At 40.7% G+C, this 20,084-nt stretch overlaps 1 protein-coding gene across 3 annotated transcripts in view; it reads right to left on the bottom strand.

Annotated features, from left to right (window-relative positions):
* The window catches only part of UNC79 (unc-79 homolog, NALCN channel complex subunit), a 202,209-nt gene that overhangs the window by 121,312 nt on the left and 60,813 nt on the right, over positions 1–20,084 (bottom strand). For all 3 annotated transcript variants that reach the window (XM_064292905.1, XM_064292906.1, XM_064292907.1), the window contains exons 9-13: positions 8,629–8,858; positions 6,763–6,934; positions 5,209–5,439; positions 2,812–3,002; positions 1,524–1,647 (exon numbers count right to left, since the gene is read on the bottom strand). In XM_064292905.1, coding sequence (XP_064148975.1) covers positions 1,524–1,647; positions 2,812–3,002; positions 5,209–5,439; positions 6,763–6,934; positions 8,629–8,858 — 948 coding nt within the window. The remainder of the gene's footprint in view (positions 1–1,523; positions 1,648–2,811; positions 3,003–5,208; positions 5,440–6,762; positions 6,935–8,628; positions 8,859–20,084) is intronic.

The raw sequence follows: 20,084 nt of genomic DNA, 5'->3' as shown, positions 1-20,084 counted from the left end.
GTACAGCCTGTTAACTGTAACTGCTCTGGGTCTCGTGGGAGCAGAGGTCTACAGCACTGCTACTCACCCCCCCAATGGCACAGCTTAAAAACCACTTCATTTTTAACCCCTTCCGATACTCAGTAACTGAGCCACCATCTAGCCATCTGTAGAAGTATTGGCTTTTCCTAAAATAAGAAATTATCTCACTGATATTTATTGTGAGGGATAGAAAGTTAAAATTCTGGGCCCCAAAGGCAACTTTTTTTTTTACTGGCCCCTTTACTCTTTGCGAGTTGTGAAAAATATTGGTTCCCTAGTTTAGAACCCAGAAAGGCATCTCCACAACTCGAAGAGCTTATGGTATTACATCCTTTCATGAGCTCCCAGAAATGTATTTGCCCTCACAGGTCATCAAAACATTCAGTCTATCCTCATTTTCTGAAATTGTCCAAGCTTTGTCACGTATTCAACTCAACAAACTTTTACTGGACATCCATTAAATGCATGGTATGTGCCAGGTGCTGGGAGGAGAGGGTGAAGGGAGCTGTAAATTCAAAGATGAACAAGACATGGCTCTGCACTCAAGGTTTGTAATTAGGGAGAGAAAGACAAAAACTAACTGTAATATAAGACAGAAATAGAGCACAATTCACAAGAGAACATGTATGGATGTTGCAAGAAGGAATAATGAATTCTGATGGAAAGATGGGGGCGTAAAGTAGCTAAAAGCTTCAGAGAGGAAATAATTTTTGAGTTGCACTTTAAAAGGATAACTTGGACTTTACAAATGGAGACAGAAGAGAAAGTCATTCCAGGCTGAGGGAACAGCATGAACTATTCCCTTAATCAGTAGCTCCCAGACATTTATCAGACAACAATTTACCAGAATCCCACAAGACAGCTATTTAGCATCCACTGATGGAAACATACATAAGGAAAAAAGCTACTACGAATTCAGTAATGCTATTGCATAAACTTGGGTTTTGTTAACGACAACTATAGCTACATCTATTCTAAGTATAGTCATCTATCTATGCATATATTAGTTTGCAAAGAGTTCTTGGCAAACACATGTATTTACTGATTCTCTGCAATAAGTCCCTGTCCCCTACCCTGGGATCTAAAGCTAAGATCTACATATAGTCCCCAGATTACTAAGGAGTTCCGTTCCTAAACCTGTCTTTAAGTCAATTTGTATGTAAGTCAGAACAGTTAGGTACAGTTCATGTCTAAAGTCAGTCAAATGTTTGTCTTAGTATATAGTACACAGTGTACCTTTCTCTGCATCAGAAACATTAACACTTCCAGTTACACTAAAACATCTTTAACATAACAATACAGTAATAATAATAATAATGTTTTGGTGGACGTCACAAAGTAGCGCCCATTTGTTACTACGGACCATTGCATGTACCTCAAATTTTTAATATAATAGGCTTTACGGGGGTTGGTTTGTAACTATGGGTTGTACATAAGTTGAATGTTTGTAACCCAAGGACTGCCTGCATTGCCCAAAATGATGAAAAGAATCATTTACTTACATGAAGCCATAGTAAAGCTTGCTCCTGCACAGAGGAGGGGTATCCTGTGAACCGACAACTAATAAAGCCAAACATCTCTTCCATTGAAAATGGTAGAGGACAGAGCTCAATGTCAAACATTTTGCTGTAAGGCAGACCAACAAAAGTAAATGACCAATGGCATATACAGTCGGCCCTCCGTATCAGCGGGTTCCACATCCACGGATTCAATCAAGCACGGGTTGAAGATATTAAGAAAAAAAAAGTTACGTTGTTGCTGACGTGTACAGTTAGGCCTATAATGGTTGCATCTGTACTGAACATGTACAGACTTTTTTCTTGCCATTATTCCTTAAACAATACAGTATAACAATTATTTACATAGCATTTGCATTGTATTAGGTACTATAAGTAATCTAGAGATGATTTAAAGTATATGGGAGGATACGTATAGGTTATACAAAAATACTACGTCATTTTATATACGGGACTTGAGCATCCAAGATTTTTGCTATTCGCGGGGCAGGGGGCGGGGCCAGGGACCAATACCCCTCGGATATGGATAGACGACTTTATAGGGTCTGCTGTTCAGACCAAAACATTTCTGACTGTATTTGGGGAGTCAAACCACTTTAGATTAGTCTGTGTTTTGAACTTTTGTTAGCATACCCATTTTAATGCAACAGAATAGTTTATATCACTGGGGTAGATATCTACAAAATAAATAGTTCATATGGTTGTTAAAAACATTAGTATTACTGCTCATATTCAGTCTAACAGAAGGAATTGCATATCTAAAGAATTTTTCCCCGGCACCTAAAAACATTTTTACTTTATGTTTTTCCCACCATATCCAATCATAATTATACTTTAAAATAATCTAACAATACAGTGTGTCTATATAGTATTCTGAGGAGCCTGGTGGCACAATGGTTAAGTGCTCAGCTGTTAACCAAAAGGTCAGTGGTTCGAACCCACCAGCAGCACCACAGGAGAAACATGTGGCAGTCTGCTTTCTTAAAGATTACAGCTTTGGAAACACTATGAGGCAGTTCTACTCTGTCGTATAGGGTCTGTATTAGTTGGAATCGACTCAGGGTCAATTGGTATTTAGTATTCCACAAGAATCTTTTCTGAACAATTCTAAACCATCTTATCATGATTTGTAATAGCTATTTCATTTGGGGTGCTCCAAATTTCTCCATATGTTTGTTAAAAAGTAAATAAGATTATATAAAATGCTCAGCACAGTGCCTGGCACATAAGACATCATTACAACTACAGTGATTTCATTAAACTACTCACCCACCTTAATACTTCCCTAAATTCTTTCAATTGATGATCTGGTACTTCTGTTCTGATGGCTTCCAGCCACTCTGGCATAATACACTCCCACACAGACTGACTGATCACGTTGTAGGGGATCAGGCAGAGGATTCTGTTGAGACCTTCCTTCAACTGAGTCACCGTGCTACAAGACTTATCCCAGTATCCGCCAACCTGATGGGATTTCCAGAGCCACAGGGAAAAAGAACAAAGTGCACTTGTTATAATTATACTCAAGGACTTCCTAAAGGAAATGAGTACAGAGAAAGATCACAATCTATTACAGTTAAATCCTAAACCAAACATCTTCAGAAGCTACAAACCACAAGGATTGATTAGTTATAAAAAAGAAAGCACAGCCACAGATAAGTCTAAATACTCATAACAGATTAAATTTGAACTATTCTATTGCAGACTTGCCAAATCACACATAAATTAAAACACCAAACACTTATCCCTGACAGGATGAGCATATCATTGAGTATTATTATTGCCAAAGTTTGACAAACCCATTACAGTAAGAGCGATTTTACTTGTGCTTCAGAAGAACACAGATTTCCACTACTATACAATTTGTACGGAAGATTTTTTATTATGGAAAATAAGAGGGTGATTTTTTTTTTTCCTGTGCTGCATATTCCACCCATTTTTTTCCCCTAAGAATGTTTTAAGGCTGGTGAATAAAAAACTATTATTTTTTACCACTTATGATAGTATATTAATTTCCTACAGCAGTAAAATATGAGATGACTACAAACACAAGTGACTGTGTTTTTAGAATTTGTTTTGTTTTTTGGTAGTTACAGCCCAGACTCAGAAGAGCAAACACTGGTAATGTTGCAGGGCTTCAAACCGTTTCTTCCCGGTTCAGTCATGGCCCAGGAAGGGAAACCGAAACAGACCCGAATTTTTAAAAATTTGGGTAAACCAGAACGATAACTGGAACAGGAAAAATTATGGGTTGAAGCCCTGCTAGAAACCCAGTCACCCTCTTAGAAAACAAGGGCAGTGTACACATTGCATAGCAACCAAATCTCTTGCCCCTCAGATTCTGAGCAGAGTTGGAAACAGCAGTGCCCCGCTCCAAGATGGCAGCCGACTGCACCGCTTTCAATGTGTGTCGCTCTCCACAGTCCTGCCAATAATCCAATCTCGCGCATCAGGCTCCTGAAAGGGCTCACTACACCTCTTCTGAGTCTCCCATTCCAGGGCTTCGACCAGTAATTTTTCCCGTACTGGTTGTCCTTCCGATTCCCCCAAACTGTAAAAATTCGGGTCTGTTCCGGTTTCACTTCGTCGTTCATGACTGAACCGGTTTGAACTGGTCCAAAGCCTTGTAATGTTGAGATCCTGGAATGTATCATTACTGAGGTTCCTTTGGCCATGTTATCATTTCTTTCTTCTTGTCTTTCAGAATCAGATCACAACAGTCCTTCACTATTCCAAAAGAAATAACAATAGAGAACATATCAACACAGTCAAAAATGCCAGGAAATGGGAAACTTCCATTACGCAAAAATTTAATTTTATATGTGAGTCAGTAGGTGGCACCAAAGAAGAAAGACGTATGCTTTGATAAACGCACACATCACTGAGTCTTGGAAGTTAAATAAAAGCTACTCCTTTAGATAGTCAGTGTACTGTTTTATCATTAAATGTCTTATTTTAGAACAGTTTTAAACTGAAAACTGCCTCATGACCTTTGAAAGTAAACAGAAAATCACAAATAAAAACAAAACTTAGAAAATACCTTGAAAAAAAAAAAAAACTCATGTATTGCTGCCAAAAGCTGATTCTGAGTATCCACCTTGCTAGGACAGACACAAATTATGTTGTATCCAGGAAATATGGGGTCTTCCAGCAGCACATCTGAAGCCTGTGTTCCACTGAGGCAGGAGCAAAAGGATAAGCACAGAGAAATACGTCCCATCAGCCAGAGGAAAGGAGCACTTTGGCAGGAAGTCCTGCCATTCATCTCCAGGAAATATGTGAAACCACAGAAATTGCCCATAGTTGGATGGTAGACTTTCCACAGGCTGTAGATTAGAAAAGGACTGATCTTTAGCAACCTTATACAAAGGCTTTTTCTTTTTTCCTGTTTCTTAATAAAAATATTCAGTAATTTCAAGAAAGAATATTTTCTTAAACTCTTAAACATACCTCACAAATTATCTTGCCATCCTTCCCCATTTCAAACCAACATCAAAGTAGTACATTGCCTAAGATGTAGTTACTCTATTAAACTCATTCAGCTGTACTGACTAAACTCAGGAGAGCTGTTCCTCTCATGCAGACCAGATAACACGTAATGGCTAAGGTAGTACTTCTCCAAACCAAGTCCATCTGTCCAAGGGGGTTCAAGCTGTAGGCCTCCACTTACCCTGGCAAACTCCATTGGTTTGGGAAGAAGGCACATGACCATGACATCAAAGCGAACATCACATACTGTCTTCAGCCACTTGGTGACAAACTGAGGCTTCAGTTTTTCCACCAAGCTTCCAACTTCATCATCCATCATATATGCCGTGGAGTGAAACCACTGAAACACCATGGCGACCAGCCTGGCCAAGCTTTCCGTAGGCGTGTTTTCACTGGGTGTGCAGAGGCTCACCTGAAAACAGGCAGATTAGATCCTTGCTTCAGCCTCCAACCATCTTTATATAACTATTACATGTACATTTAAAGGCAAAAAAGTAATCCACTTGAAATAGGCAGTGTTATAAATGATGAAGGATTGCTCATTCTGGAAAATGTGTTCCTCTCTAAAGGAAAGAAAGAATTGCAACAACGATTTCCCTCTAAGAGTTCACCTTCCCATAAGGCTTGTCTTCTCTAAGAAATCTATTATGTAATATGCTCTCAATAAATGCAGCTAAGTCTATAAAATGGTATTTCATCAATACATTCAGTGAAAAATTATCCATTATCCATATACATTTCAGTTCTAAAGTGATCAGATTTAGCTAAGAATTTTCTATCAGTAATAATTCCAGTAACTTCCAGGTCCCCAATTAACCATATTATAAACAGACTTTTTAAAACAACTCATCATTCATTCATTCTGAAATAAACTTTTATGGAGCTCCAGGTAGGCTCCAGGCATAGAAAAAAATAAATAAAATGCCACCTGTGCCTTCAAAGAGTTCACAGTAGTATCGTGTTGCTAGATAAGTTCTAGGTAGTAAGACATAAGAAATCAACAATTAAATTCCAATTTGGTAAAGACTGTTTATGAAACCACATAAAAGCATTAAAAAGATGCATCACTCTAGAGACTTAATCCAAGCCTCCAAAGGACCAAAATAAAAGCCTGTTTCCCTGCAGACCTGGTAAATTCAGCTTGCTTGGGACTTTAGGGCTATATGTTTGATCTCTATTGACTCAATCAGTCAATAGTAATCACATTCCTTGCTAAATGGACCAAGATGGTTAGTTTGGCTATCATTTTTGTTTGGTTGCATGCAGATATTGCCATAAAAACGCAAAAAGCTCCACAGAGACTAACTTTCAAGAAAAATTCAGGTATTTAAGCATTGGGATGTGAATTATTTGTAAATTATTTAGAATCCAGTGCTTGACAATAGACCCTAGCAATTTTCTTTGTTTCCTACCAAAAAGTGCCCTTCAACCAGCCCTGGCCCAGTAGGTTCCAACACCTGGCTATTCATTAGAATCAACCAGGAGCTTATAAAAATGCTCAAGATTCTGGTTTTATTTGTCTGGAGTGGAATCTGGGCTTTTTTTTTTTTTTTTAAGCTTCCCAGATAAATGCAATATGCTGCCCAGGGTTGAGAGCCACGGCCCTACAGACAAGCTTCTAAGGTTAATTTTTCACTATTTACTTCTTTATAAAAAAACTGAAGAAATTTCCTCATTGGTGCAATCTTGGAATGACAAACTAGAAAGTGGAGAACAGTTAACTTCTTTTCCTTACTAAGAACCATATTCCAAATTGACTGAGCAGCCGCTGGTCATGTTTATCGTCATCCTTGTTATCAAAATCAGCATTATCCAAGGAATGGTGGGAAGAGGAAAGGCCCAGCTGCCTCCGGCGATTCAGTTCGTATTCTCGCTGCTCAGCATGGAACTCAGCTTCTTTTAACAAGCTGCAAAAGAGGGGTTCTTTCAAGTTATACTAGCTAAAAACACATCACGCATCACAACCTAGGCAAAGCCAATTATTTCTTGAGTACTCAGGCATCACTAATTGCTCTCCCTTAAATTGGTACCAGTTACTCCTGGAAGCATATTTCCATTTCTTTACTTTGTACTACATCTTTATTTCAAAGATGACCAAACTGAGGCAGTAAGATGCCGCTTCCTACAATCAGTTAGCATCAGGCAGAACTGATGCCTTCCGGCTTCTGGTCTGCCCACCATTCTACCAGAAGCCAAGGCTTTCATTTCTGTCTTAAAGCTATGTGGACCAATATGCATGATAAAAGAAAACAGTGGGGAACTTGTATACAAATGGGAAAATAGTCCATATCTGGTATTCAAAGACCTGAAAGTAAAGTAATGAAGACTTGTTTTTTCAATTTTCTAAATAAATAACAGTTTTTCAAAATAATAATACCCAGTGTTAGCAAGGGTACAGCCAAAACGAGCAACATAAATTCATATACATACTTTGAGAAGCAATTAAAATATTCATACCATTGGACCCAGTCAACTCACATCTGGTAGTCTACTCTAAGAAAATTAAAAACATAGGAACAGCACTATGCACAAAACATTTACCCCAGAGTTACTTGAAATAGTAAAAAAAAATCGGGAACAATTCAAATGTGTAATGATAGAAGAAAATAAAAAATAAACTATATCTAGAGGAGTCTTATGAATCTACTAAAAAATGATTAAAATGGAAACCACACAGCAAGATGAAAAAGAGCTAATGGCATAATGTCCTATCAAAAAGAACTGTGGATACACTGTTTACATTTAAATAACTAAAACATGCATTTGAATAAAACTAGAAGAACATGTGCAAAATTGATGATGATTATGATAACAGTCTGGCTGATTTGGAGTTTAGGTTTTTTTTTTTTTAATTTGACAAACATTTATTGCACTTCTTATGTGTCTACTATAAGAGAAACACGAATGATTTAATCCCTATCCTTAAAAATTTACATTCTAATATATTTTTTTAATCTTGCCTCAGTAAATATTATACAAAAATACAACTCTAGAGGTTATCATTTTCAAGCTCATTTTTCTGGCACATGATAGAAGGAGAAAACCCCAGCAGCCTGCAGGACCGCCAGTCTTCCTCCACAGCCTCATGGTATACCCCAGTGCCAAGCTACTTGGAATTCTCACAGCCACTCTGCCCGCGTCCGGGTTGGTTAGTTCAGGCGTCCCGCCCCTCTCCTCACTGGCTAACGCTGCTGTCAGTCAAGGCTTAGGCGTCCCTACCCCAGCCTTGACTGACAGCGGCTCCCTCATCCCCTTGGCATCCTCAGTGCTATCCCTGCAGTCACCCACCTGGAACACAGTCACGTGCTTATGCTGTTCTAGTGGCCTCTAGACCCTGAGTAACCGGAAGGCGGAGACTACACTTTATTCTGTCTCCCAAGTGCCTAACACATTGGCTGGCACGTAGCTGGCATCTGATTAAAAATGTTTTATGGAATGAATGAAATAAAAGACCATCATTGCAACAATGTGGGAAGGTGAGCGCTAGGCTGAGGGCATCTGAAGTTGAATTAAATTAAATGTGTGCACCTCAGTGTGCAAGGGGGCTCGAAGCCAAGGTGGGCTTTTCAGGACAAGCAAGCTTCCAGCGAACGGCGGTTACCTAATCACGGCCTCCACCGCGCAGACCAGCTCCTCGGCGCCGCATTCCCGGGTGTTGATGGGCGGGGGGGAGGTCTGATAGAGGTGCGTCTCGGCCGCGGCCCCCACCTCGCTACTGTGATGATTTGAGTGGCATCTTTTGCAGTACCGGACGGGCCTGTTTCCGTGGCGCCCACAGCACCCTGCTGAAAAGCAGGTGACAACTGCTCTTCTGACGTGTGAGCTGCAGTTCTGCAGGCAGAAAGGGAAGGCCATGAAACTTCATCGCTGAGGGAAACTGGGCTGATAACTGGGACATATGGAAACTCAAAGGGCCCCAGGAATGGACACCACGTTTCTCAAGAGCTACTCCTTTCCAAAGACACAGCATGTCTCAAAGCAGTTAGATTTCAGCACAGGTAAAAATAAAGTTGAGAAGTGTTTGTTATTACTGTGAGTGGCTGAAATGTTCTAAGTGTCAGTGGAACTGTGTTGGGAAAACCTCTAAATTTACCTCTTATGGGAGGAGGGGTAGGAATCTTTCTGGGTTATTTTGAGGTAGTATTTCAAGAGCTTTTAGTAGAAATCTGAAGAAAAGATGTAAACAGTGACCCAGAGGGAGCACACCACAGTGCATCAGAATAGGAAAGGAATGACTCTGACCCCAGAATAAACACGTTCGAAGTTATTCTATCCACCATTAAAACAGCAGACTTTGATGGCAAGCTAATCTTCCCTTGCTCCATTCAAGGCAAGTGGGTGATTGTGCTGTGCTTCGCTGATGTCCCCACAACAGGTCTTTTCATCCCACCAGAATGCTCTCTCTGTGAAGACTTTAAAATGCCAGTTGACACCAGAGAACACACCAAAACCCACCAAGTACCATCCAAAGAATCAGCCACTGACATCAGCTACAGGAAAGGCATCACAGACGAAGCGATGCAAATGAGGAAAGCGAAGCAGCACAAGAGAGATTCCAAAGTTCAGCAGGGCCGTTGTCCGTGCTGACCTGACAAGCAGGCAGAGAGGTGAGCAGCATCCATGGGAAGCGATATGAAGGGCAGACAGAAAACATCCCTGACTGCCTCAAAAGATGCATGCTCAAGCTTGTTAGATATTGACCATAAATTCAACGTCTTTGCATCCAGAGAGCTTTTCAGTCTTTTAGTAGCGTTTAAAAAGATGTGAATACCCCTGGGGGTATAACCCCTAAGCCACTGTGAACTCAAAGTTTGGGGGGATTTGAGAACTCCTCATGACCAATAACTGGGTGAGGAGACATAAAGGGGAAGAAAGCAAGCACAAAACCTACATCAAAATGTTGCCAATCACAACTTGAGGAATGTAATCAATGTCACTGAATAGGACATGTAGAAATTGTTACATCTCGGTATATTTTCAGCAACAACAACAAAATTAAATTATTCTTAAAATTGTTGCCAGTGTATTATTGAATTGCCCACAGGGGTGGCCATTTTCACATAAAGCTTGAGTTCCATTTTTATTTTTGCATAAGGCTGCTGGCTCTGGATAATCTCATTTTCTGAACAGGACTCAGGCCAACAAACATAAAAGCAAGACAGAGATATTGATGCCATGGAATTGTTCAAAATCTCCATCTCTCTATACGGTCATTGTTTCAAGAATTTTAAATTTTATAATCTATTTTTTATTAACACATTCTTAAAAATTTGTTAAAGTGTGTTTCTTCTGCATCTACAGCCCTCATCTTCTTCACCATCCAAGTTACTCAGCCCTGACTTCTCCAAGTGGGTTATTTTTCCTGCTTTGTGGCCTTCCTCTCTTCTTTTATCATAATTATCTATGGATGACCAGTGTGATATTTTTTCTTTGATTTATATTTTAGAATATAACAAATAAGTTTAGATGCATAAAAGATAAGATGCTCATGATCTTTCCAAAAGAATCAGTTGTATAAATAATGTAGATACCAGTTACATTAGAAAGAAATCTAATAACTATCTTATGAAAGCAACAAGGATTTATGATATGTCTATTACACACCTGATATAACAGTAACTATCTTGTGCCTGCTGGTATGGGGCCATTGCTGCTTACTGACTGCCTACCTGATTTGTCTTTTTGTTCTCCTGTACATACTGATATGTGTTCAAAACTAGGCAAATAGACACATGTACAATGCCTAGGTCAAGTCCCTGTTCTATAGAGTCCCTTTCAGCTTTTTCTATCAACACATCTGTTCTATTTCCCTCTCTGGAATCTGGACTGGCCTTTCAGTTCCCCTTTGACCAAGGAAATGCTGTAGAAATGACATTGTGTGGCTTCCAAACATGTCTCAAGAGACCTTGCAACTTTCATTCTCACTCTCTTGAAACACTGTTGCCTTGTGAACAAACCCAGGCTAGCCTCCTGCAGGATGAGATACTTCGTGAAAAGGGGGCCCAGACACCCCATCCATCCCAGCTGAGCCTCCAGAGGCCATCTGGGACCAACCAACCCTCAGCCAACATACAAATAACTACAAATATATGCACGAGCCTAGGCAAAACCAGACGAAGAATCACCCAGTTAATCCCAGGCCAAACTACCAACTTACAGATGCATGAGCAAATAAGTGGCTACTGTAATAAACTACTAAGTTTTGGAGTAGTTTGTTATCCTATAACTGAGACATTGTCTTCAGAAGTTGGGTGCTGCCATAACAAAACCCTAAACAATGTGCCATTGGTTTGGGGGCCAAAAACTGTTGGCTGCAATAACTGGAAGATAGAAAACACACTTAATAAACTTGGGAATATGACTAAAGGGATTTCCAGGCAGAATATTGAAAGGGCCAATTAGTTTCTTTTAACTGTGTTTGATATGTTTGGTGCGATGGATTGCTTTATACGGCCTTTCTTGCCATGGTGTTGTAAATCCCACCAAATGATTGGGTGGAGCTATACAGCTGCTAACCAAGAGGTCGGCAGTTCAAACCTGCTGGGTGCTCCTTGGAAACTCTATGGGGCAGTTCTACTCTGTCCTCTAGGGTCGCTATGGTCGGAATCGACTTCACGGCAGTGGTGGGTATACAAGCAAGGTGCTTCTGGCCCACGAAGAGGATTGGACAGCTTGCTAATAATGTAGATAAAGTGCATGGCACCCTTGTGGAACTGAAACCATGCAAATAAGGTGTATGGAACCGTTACAAGAGGATTGGTCAGTTTTGCCATCCTGCTAGGCTTAAAATGACCCATCTCAGAGGTGGAGAGGGGGGTCCCCAAACTACCACCAAGGAAGAAGAGCTAGCTGCAGAACATGTCCTTTGGACCTGGGATCCCTGAGCTAAGAAGTTCCTAGACCCAGGGGACAGAAAGAGAGAGTTTTAACACCAGAGATGGCAACAGACAGTGAGAAGCAGCAGCAGAGAAACGGCGGCAGCAGAGGCAGTAGAACCAGGAGCCTGGCGGAAGATGACACAGTGGGCTTCCCAGCCCCCGGAGCAAGAAAGCTGAGCACCTTCGGGCAGGAGGCTTGCTGGCAGAACAGGGTGTCTCCAGGCACTTGTCAACAGAGCTAGAGAGCTGAGCACCTCTGGGCCGAGGCTTACTGGTGGAGTGGGGTGCCTCTGGCCACTTACCAGTGGAGCTAAATCTTGCCCAAGCAGGGCAGAGGCCGGGCCAGTCCAAGAGGCCTGAGGGGCTGAGGGTCAAGGAGCCAAGGGCGAGAGAGAGGCCTGCTTGCAGGCATGACTGAGAAGAGGCTGTCCTGATTGAAAAACTGTATCCAGAGTCACTTCTGATCCTGAACTGTAACCTGTTACTTCCCTAATAACCCCCGTAACTGTGAATATGGTCTGTGAGTTCTATGTGGCCATTGCAACAATTATTGAACCCAGCAGAAAAGTAGAGAGTGCTGTGGGAGGGATGACTGGTAAAAAGTTTGGAGACCTCTGCCTTATTGACCTCTGCCTCATAGGAATAAGCCTTTGGCTAATGCTGATGGTGCTTCTTTCTCCCCCTCTTGAAGTTAGAGGAGGTCAGATGCTGGCACCAGGACATTTCTACAATAAGGTATGAGAGGAGAGAGATAAGCTTAAAAAGAGAACCATTCAACTGGCAAGCAGAAGTTAGAGGAAATACAGAAGAACCAAGAAGTGGTGCACCAAAGACAAGGTGGAGCAGTCCAACACAGGTGAAGGCAATAGCAGGTGCATTGGATACAGGAAATTTAAAACCCATAATAAAGCTGACTTTTTGTAGATATTATTGCTGTATAACAAAACACTCAAAAACTTAATGATATAAAGCAAGAGCCATTTTATTATGCTCATGGATTCTATGAGTTAGGAATTCAGACAAGGCATAGTCAAGGCGGCTTTTCTCTGCTCAATGATAGCTGGACCTCAAGTGGGATGACTTGTATGGTTGGGGACAGATGGCTGGGGGGTGGCTCAAACACCTGAGTTCTGGAAGAGCCCTACTTCTGGGAGGGTTGAAGGATGGACTCAGCTGGGACCCCTGACTGGAGCATCTACACATGGTCTCTCCATGTACACATGGTTTGGGCTTCTCACAGCCTGATGGCTGGGTCCTGAGTGGAAACATCCTGAGAGCAAGCATTTCAAGAGAAGCAGAAGGAAACTGCATGGCCTTTTATGACCTAGCCTTTGAAGTCACGCAGAGTCACTTCTGCCATACTCCATTGGTCAAAGGAAGTCACAGGCTCTACCAGATTCAAAAATAGGTGACATCGACCCCATCTCTCATTGGCAAGAGAATCAAAGAATTTGATACTTCCATAGTCAGCCTTCTGGGCACAACTTACTTGTATTCCGCCCATGTGCAAGATGCACCTACTCACTCCCAAGAATCTCCAAAGTTTCACTGTGATGATTGCACCAGACATCGTGGAACAGAGACCAGCTGTCTTTGCTGTGCCCTCTCCAAATTCCTGACCCACAGAATCCATAACCATGATAAAATGGTCTTCCCTGTCAGGAAGTTTGAAATGGGTTGTTATGGAGAATCTGGAACAGAACTTGGAATCTAGAAGTGGGGTGCTGCCCTAATAACAACCTAAAACATGAGGCAGTGGCTTTGTAACCAGGCAGCAGGCAGAAGCCGGAAAGGCCTTGAGGAGATGGTTAGAGAAGTAGATGGGACTTTGTGGGAGTTAAAGGAAAGTGAAGAAAATATTATTGGAAGCTGGAGGTAAGAGAAGCCTTGTGAGGAAGGGATGGAAATGTTGGTTAGGTGGTAGGAACTAGGAAATGGATCTAATGAACTCAAGATCTAGATAAGGAATTTTTCAGGCATAGTGTTGGCTTCTTCTAGCTGCCTATATAGTAAAATGTGAGAGGAGAGAGATGAATAAAAGAATGAGTTATCTCCATTTTCAACTAGAATTTAGAGGGGAAATATTGAGCTCTGGATAGTCTTTCCACCCAACATTGGATTCTCAAGGTAAGGAAAAGTTTCAGGACAAAAATTAAATCCAGGGAGCGATCAGGAATATGTGGACTCAAGGAAAGAAGACAAGGTCATGAATATAAAATCCTATGTTAAGAACTCACAATTTAAGATGGTGCATCACAGACTCTTTAGGCAGACAAAAGGCCATCTAAGGGTCTGGAGGGCATACTTCTTCATCCTCTCCATTACACAATAAGGCTTCTAAGAATCTTAAAAGCATTATTGCCAGCAGCCTTATAGAGAGCCCAAGGTAGGGCTTTTTTTACTTCAAAAAGACTTGTGTGTTTGACTTTTGTTTAATGGAGTAAGTTTATAAATTGATACATAAAAACCCACGGAGTTTTTAATAGAATTATACTAATATAGGGCTGACAGTGACAGACACAATTCAACCAGAAGAGACTTTTGGACTTCCAGATTTCTATGAGCAAGAAGTACACTGAGAAAATGACTCAGCTATAAGCAACAGGCTGCTTTTCATGGAAAAGAAAGGATGATTCAGAGGACAGAATCGAGAGTCCAGAAGGTAGATCAAAAGGCACAGAGAACAACCCACAGGAAGTAGGATTAAGCCCTAAAGAACAGATATCACGTGCCCTGCTGAATTTTAGAATTTCTATGAACCCGCGACGACGTGCCTCCCATTCCCTCCCTTTTTAAACTAGAGTGTCTACTGTAGTGATCCTATCCCTGTATCATCACTGTACGCTGGCTGTTTGGAAGGCAGATAACTTATCTCTTTCACCCATAAGTCCTCACATCAAGAGAAACTATGCCCAAGGAACCAAGCCCAAGTGCCTTGTCCACAACTGAACCTGATTTAGATAAGAAGATCTTGGCCCTCAAGATGGGAAGAAGGTAAATAATTTTGACCATCGAGAAAAAAATATCGAGAAGTGGGTTTTAAATCCCATCCCTTGAATCCGGATGCGCTCGTGGCTGCTTTGACCAATAGAATGTGGCAGAATCGACGCTTCTGTGACTTCTGAGGATTATAAAAGAACATGCAGATTCCACCTGGCTATCTTGGAACTTCCTTTCTTCAGAAGATTCCTATTGGGATACTCCTCTCAGAACTCCGCCATGGTACTATGAGAAGGCCAGACCACATGGAGAGGCCATGTGAAAGTCTCTAGTTAACAAGACCAGCTGAGCCCAGTCTTCAAGTCATTCCATACCAAAGGCCAAATATATGCCTGAAGAAGCCTCCAGATGATTCCAGCCCCCAGCTATTCAAGTCTTCCCAGATGAGGCCTCAGAAATCATCAAGCAGAGACACGCAATCTCCACTGTGCCCAGCTGGAATTCCTGACCCACGGAATCTGTGAGTGTAGTAAAATGGTTATTGTTTAATGTTGCTGAGTTTGGAGTGATTTCTTACACAGCAATAATATCTGTAACACTAACTAAAAATCCATCTGCTTTTTGTTATCACCACGCACTGTCAATTCACAACAGTATCAGTAATAAAACACTTTTCCCAAGAAAATACTCTTGTTGGTCAAAATTCTAACAATTGCTGTGGTTCCTGTTGAGTTTTAATAATATATGTGCAAGGAAAGAATATTGAATACAGCATGGACTGCCAGAAGAACAAGCAAATCTGTCTTGGAAGAAGTACAGCCAAAATGCTCCTTAGAAGGGAGGAGGGTGAGACTTCATCTCATGTACTTTGGTCACATTACCAGCAGGACCAGTCCCTGGAGAAGGACATCAGGCTTAGTAAAGCAGAGGGTCAGTGACAAAGAGGAAGACCCTCAATGAGATGGATTGACAACGAGATGGCTACAACAATGGGCTCAAACACAGCAACAAAATTGTGAGGATGGCGCAGGACCAGGTAATGTTTCCTTCTGTTGTACATAGCATTGCTATGAGTCAGAACCAACACAATGGCACTTAATGACAACAACAACAAGCAACAGTTGGTCCCCAACATATGTGGACTCAGCTACATGCATTCATTTAGAAAGTAAACTAGAGAGATTTCCCTTAGATTCAGATTCAGCTGAGCATGTTTTTCAAACGATCACTCTAGCCCCTCTATTTCACTGTTTGGAATCTTAAACACAAATAAAAACTTCAAGTGGTTACACAGAATGACAGAATTAAAATAAATCAAGATCTGTTTCTTTATCTTTACAATCACGACATTATCATTGTTTAGTTCAGACCTACTCTTTAAATGCAAGAATATGTAGTACCAAAGGAGGTGAAGACATAAACTCTGCCGAAAGAAAGCTCAAAGAATTATGAACTGTTATAAATGTAATGGAAGTTCCTCAAATTAACGTCCATTTAAAATGCAATGCTTACTAAATTGTAAAAAATAAAAATGCGCTAATTTGAAGCTTATTATTAAGAATAAGCCCTGGTGGCGTAGTGGTTAAGAGCATGGCTGCTAACCAAAAAGTTGGCAATTCAAATCTACCAGCCACTTCTTGGAAAGCCTATGGGGCAGTTCTGCTCTGTCCTGCAGGGTCACTATGAGTCAAACTGACTTGAAGGCACCTAACAACAACAACAACATTAAGAATAATAATAACACCCCTATATTTTGTTGTATACAAGATCGGAGTCTTAAAAAATGATCCATTCTGGGTGTCAAATATATTAGGTATGCTACCAGAACCAGGACACGCTGATTTAGAAAACAAAACTGTTTCTCATCCTAGTCTGACCAGTTTGTAAAAGATTCGCAAAGTAAGAAATAGTCTCAGGATAAAGATCAAAACAAGAATAGGACTGCATGATTGTAAGGTCCTTTGTTAAAACTTCCAAAAGGTATAAGGTGATGCCTAGTAGACCTACTCAAATAGACAAGGCCTCTAATAATTTTGACAGCAGACTAAAATACTGAAAGTAGAGAAAGGACTATCTCAGAAAGAATTCTAGATGCGGCTTTAGGGGCGGGGAGTAAAAGCCAATAGATTAACTGAAAATCCATGGCATTTCAAAGAAAGATGTACTCGCAAAATCACCACCAGCTTGGACTAGGGGCCAGAAGCAGTTCAAAGGGAAGAAAGGCCATGGAAGCCATGACTGAGAGAGCTGTAATAACATGGGACACTTTTTACTGAAAAGGAAAAATGGCTCAGAGAGTGGAGCCAAGAGCCCAGGAGAAGAATAATGGATTAGGGAACTACTCGCAGGAAGTAAAACAAAATCCTAATTAAGGCACATTTGCTATCCCCAGAAACAGAGAAACTGTACATGTGTTCCTTGCTGGAGCTGCCACAGAACTGTAACTGCTATCTGCTTCCTGTTCTTTCTCTTTTTGAGTGGAAGTCTGTTGCTGTTTTCCTGTCCCTGTCTCACCATTGTATGTTGGGTGTGTTATGTTTTTGTTACCTGCCATCAAGTTGGCCCCCAAGTCATGGTGACTGTGTACACGATGGGATTGAACATTGTGATCCATAGGGTTTTCACTGGCTGATTTTTGGAAGTAGACTGCCAGGCCTTCCTTCCTAGTCTGCCTCAGTCTGGAACTCCACTGACACCCATTCAGCATCACAGCAACACACAAGCCTCCCCTGACAGACAAGTGGTGGTAATTGGTGTATAGGGGATAGATATCTCGCTTTTTAGTTCACAGGTCTCTGGATCAAGAGAAGCTGCCTCCTCCCTGGATAAGCATAGCATAATTAAAGAAAAAGAACAAACTAGGAGGCCTCACACTACCTGACCTCAGAACCTACTATACAGCCATGGTAGTCCAAATAGCCTGGTACTGGTACAACAGACACACAGACCAATGGAACGAATCGAGAACCCAGAGGTAAATCTATCCACCTATGGTCAGCTGATCTATAACAAAGGACCAAAGTTCATTCAATGGGTAAAATACATTCTTTTTAACAAATGGTGCTGGCAAAACTGGATGTCCACCTGTAAAAAAAAATGAAACAGGACCCATACTTCACACTATACACAAAAACTAACTCAAAATGGATCAAAGACCTAAATATAAAACATAAAACAATAAAGATCATGGAAGAAAAAATAGGGACAACACTAGGGGGCCTAATACATGGCATACATACAATATAAACCATAACTAACAATGCACAAACACCAGAACAGAAACTAGATAACTGTGAGCTCCTAAAGATTAAACACTTATGCTCCTCAAAAGTTTTCACCAAAAGAGTAAAAAATAGAACCTTTAGACTGGGAAAAAATTTTGGCTATGACGTACCCAACAAAGTTCTAATCTCTAAAATATACAGAATACTTCAACACCTCGACAACAAAAAGACAATCCAATTAAAAAATGTCCAAAGGAAATGAACAGACAGCTCACCAAAGAAGGCATTCAGGTGGTTAACAGACACGTAAGGAAAAGTTCGCGGTCGTTAGCCATTATAGAAAGGCAAATCAAAACTGCAATGAGATACCATCTCACCCAAATATTACTAGCACGAATCAAAAAAACAGAAAATAACAAATGTTGGAGAGGTTGCAGGAAGATTGGAACTTTTATGCACTGCTAGAGGGAATGTGAAATGGTACAACCACTATGGAAAACCATATGGTACCTCTTTAAAAAAGCTAGAAATAGAAATTCTATACTATCCAACAATCCTACTCCCAGGAATATATCTTAGAGAAATAAGAGCTGTAAAACAAAAAGACATATGCATACCTATGTTCATTGCAGCATTATTCATAATACCTAAAAGATGGAAACAACTTTAGTGGCCACCAACAGATGAATGGATAAACCATACAAATTATGATACATACACACATGGGCCACTATGCAACGATAAAGAACAAGGATAAATCCACAAAACATCTCACAACCTGGATGAATCTAGAGGGCATCATGCTGAGTGAAATAAGTCAATCATAAAAGGGCAAATATTGTGTGAAACTACTATTATAAAAAAAAAAAAAGGTTTACACACAGAAAAAAAACAATCTTTGATAGTTAAAGAAGGAGGGGGGAATCACTAACTAGACAGCAGGTAAGTTAACTTTGGTGAAGGGAAACACAACACTCAATATAGAAGAAGTCAGCACAACCTGATCAAGCCAAAGTCATTGAAGCTTCCTAGACACAACCAAACATCTTGAGGGAACGAGTTGCTGGGGTTCAGGGCTGGGGACCATGGTCTCAGAGAACATCTAGATCAATCAGTATAGCATAGTTCATAAAAAAAAACGTTCTACATTCTACTTTGGTGAGTAGCGTCTATGGTCTTAAAACCTTGTGAGCAGCCATCTAAGATACATCTATTCATCTCATCCTGTCTGGAGCAAAGCAGAATGAAAAAAAAAAAGACACAAGGAAAATATTACTCCAAAGGACTAATGACCACACGAACAACTGCCTCCACCAGCCTGAGCCCAGAAGAGCTAGATGGTGCCCAGCTACTACCACCAACCACTCTGACAGGGATCACAATACAAGGTCCCAGACAGAGTGGGAGAAAAATATAGAACAAAATTCAAATTCACCAAAAAAGACCAGACTTACTTTTTTTGTAAATTTGAATTTTGGTCTGACAGAGACTGATGGAACCCCCGAGACTATGGCCACCGGATACCCTGCTAACTCAGAACTGAAGGCACTCCAGAAGTCCACCTTTCAGCCAAAGATCAGACAGACCTACAAAACAAACAATAACACACCTGAGGACATGCTTGTTAGTTCAATCAAGTATACAAGACTGAATGGGCAACACCTGCCCAAAACCGAAGACAAGAAGGCAGGAAGGGACAGGAAAACTGGATGTACAGACATGGGGAACCTGGGATAGAAAGGGGGAAAGTGCTGACACACTGCAGGGATTGCAACCAATGTCACAAAACAATTTGTGTATAAATTTTTGAATGAAAACTAATTTCACTATAAACTTTCACCTAAACAACGATAAAATTTAAAAACACTGTGAGAAAAAAAAATTTTTTAAAAAGGTTATTCACTGAATAAAATATCTTCACCTTCTTCTTTAAAAAAAAAAAAAAAGACAGAGAGAAAGAGAGAAGTTGCATCTAAGGAGCTTCATCAGTGACCAGACTAAATGCACACCAGGAG

This window comes from Loxodonta africana, chromosome 10 (genome assembly GCF_030014295.1).
Source record: "Loxodonta africana isolate mLoxAfr1 chromosome 10, mLoxAfr1.hap2, whole genome shotgun sequence".
Taxonomy (NCBI): domain Eukaryota; kingdom Metazoa; phylum Chordata; class Mammalia; order Proboscidea; family Elephantidae; genus Loxodonta; species Loxodonta africana.
This window is presented reverse-complemented; position numbering and strand designations above follow the sequence as displayed.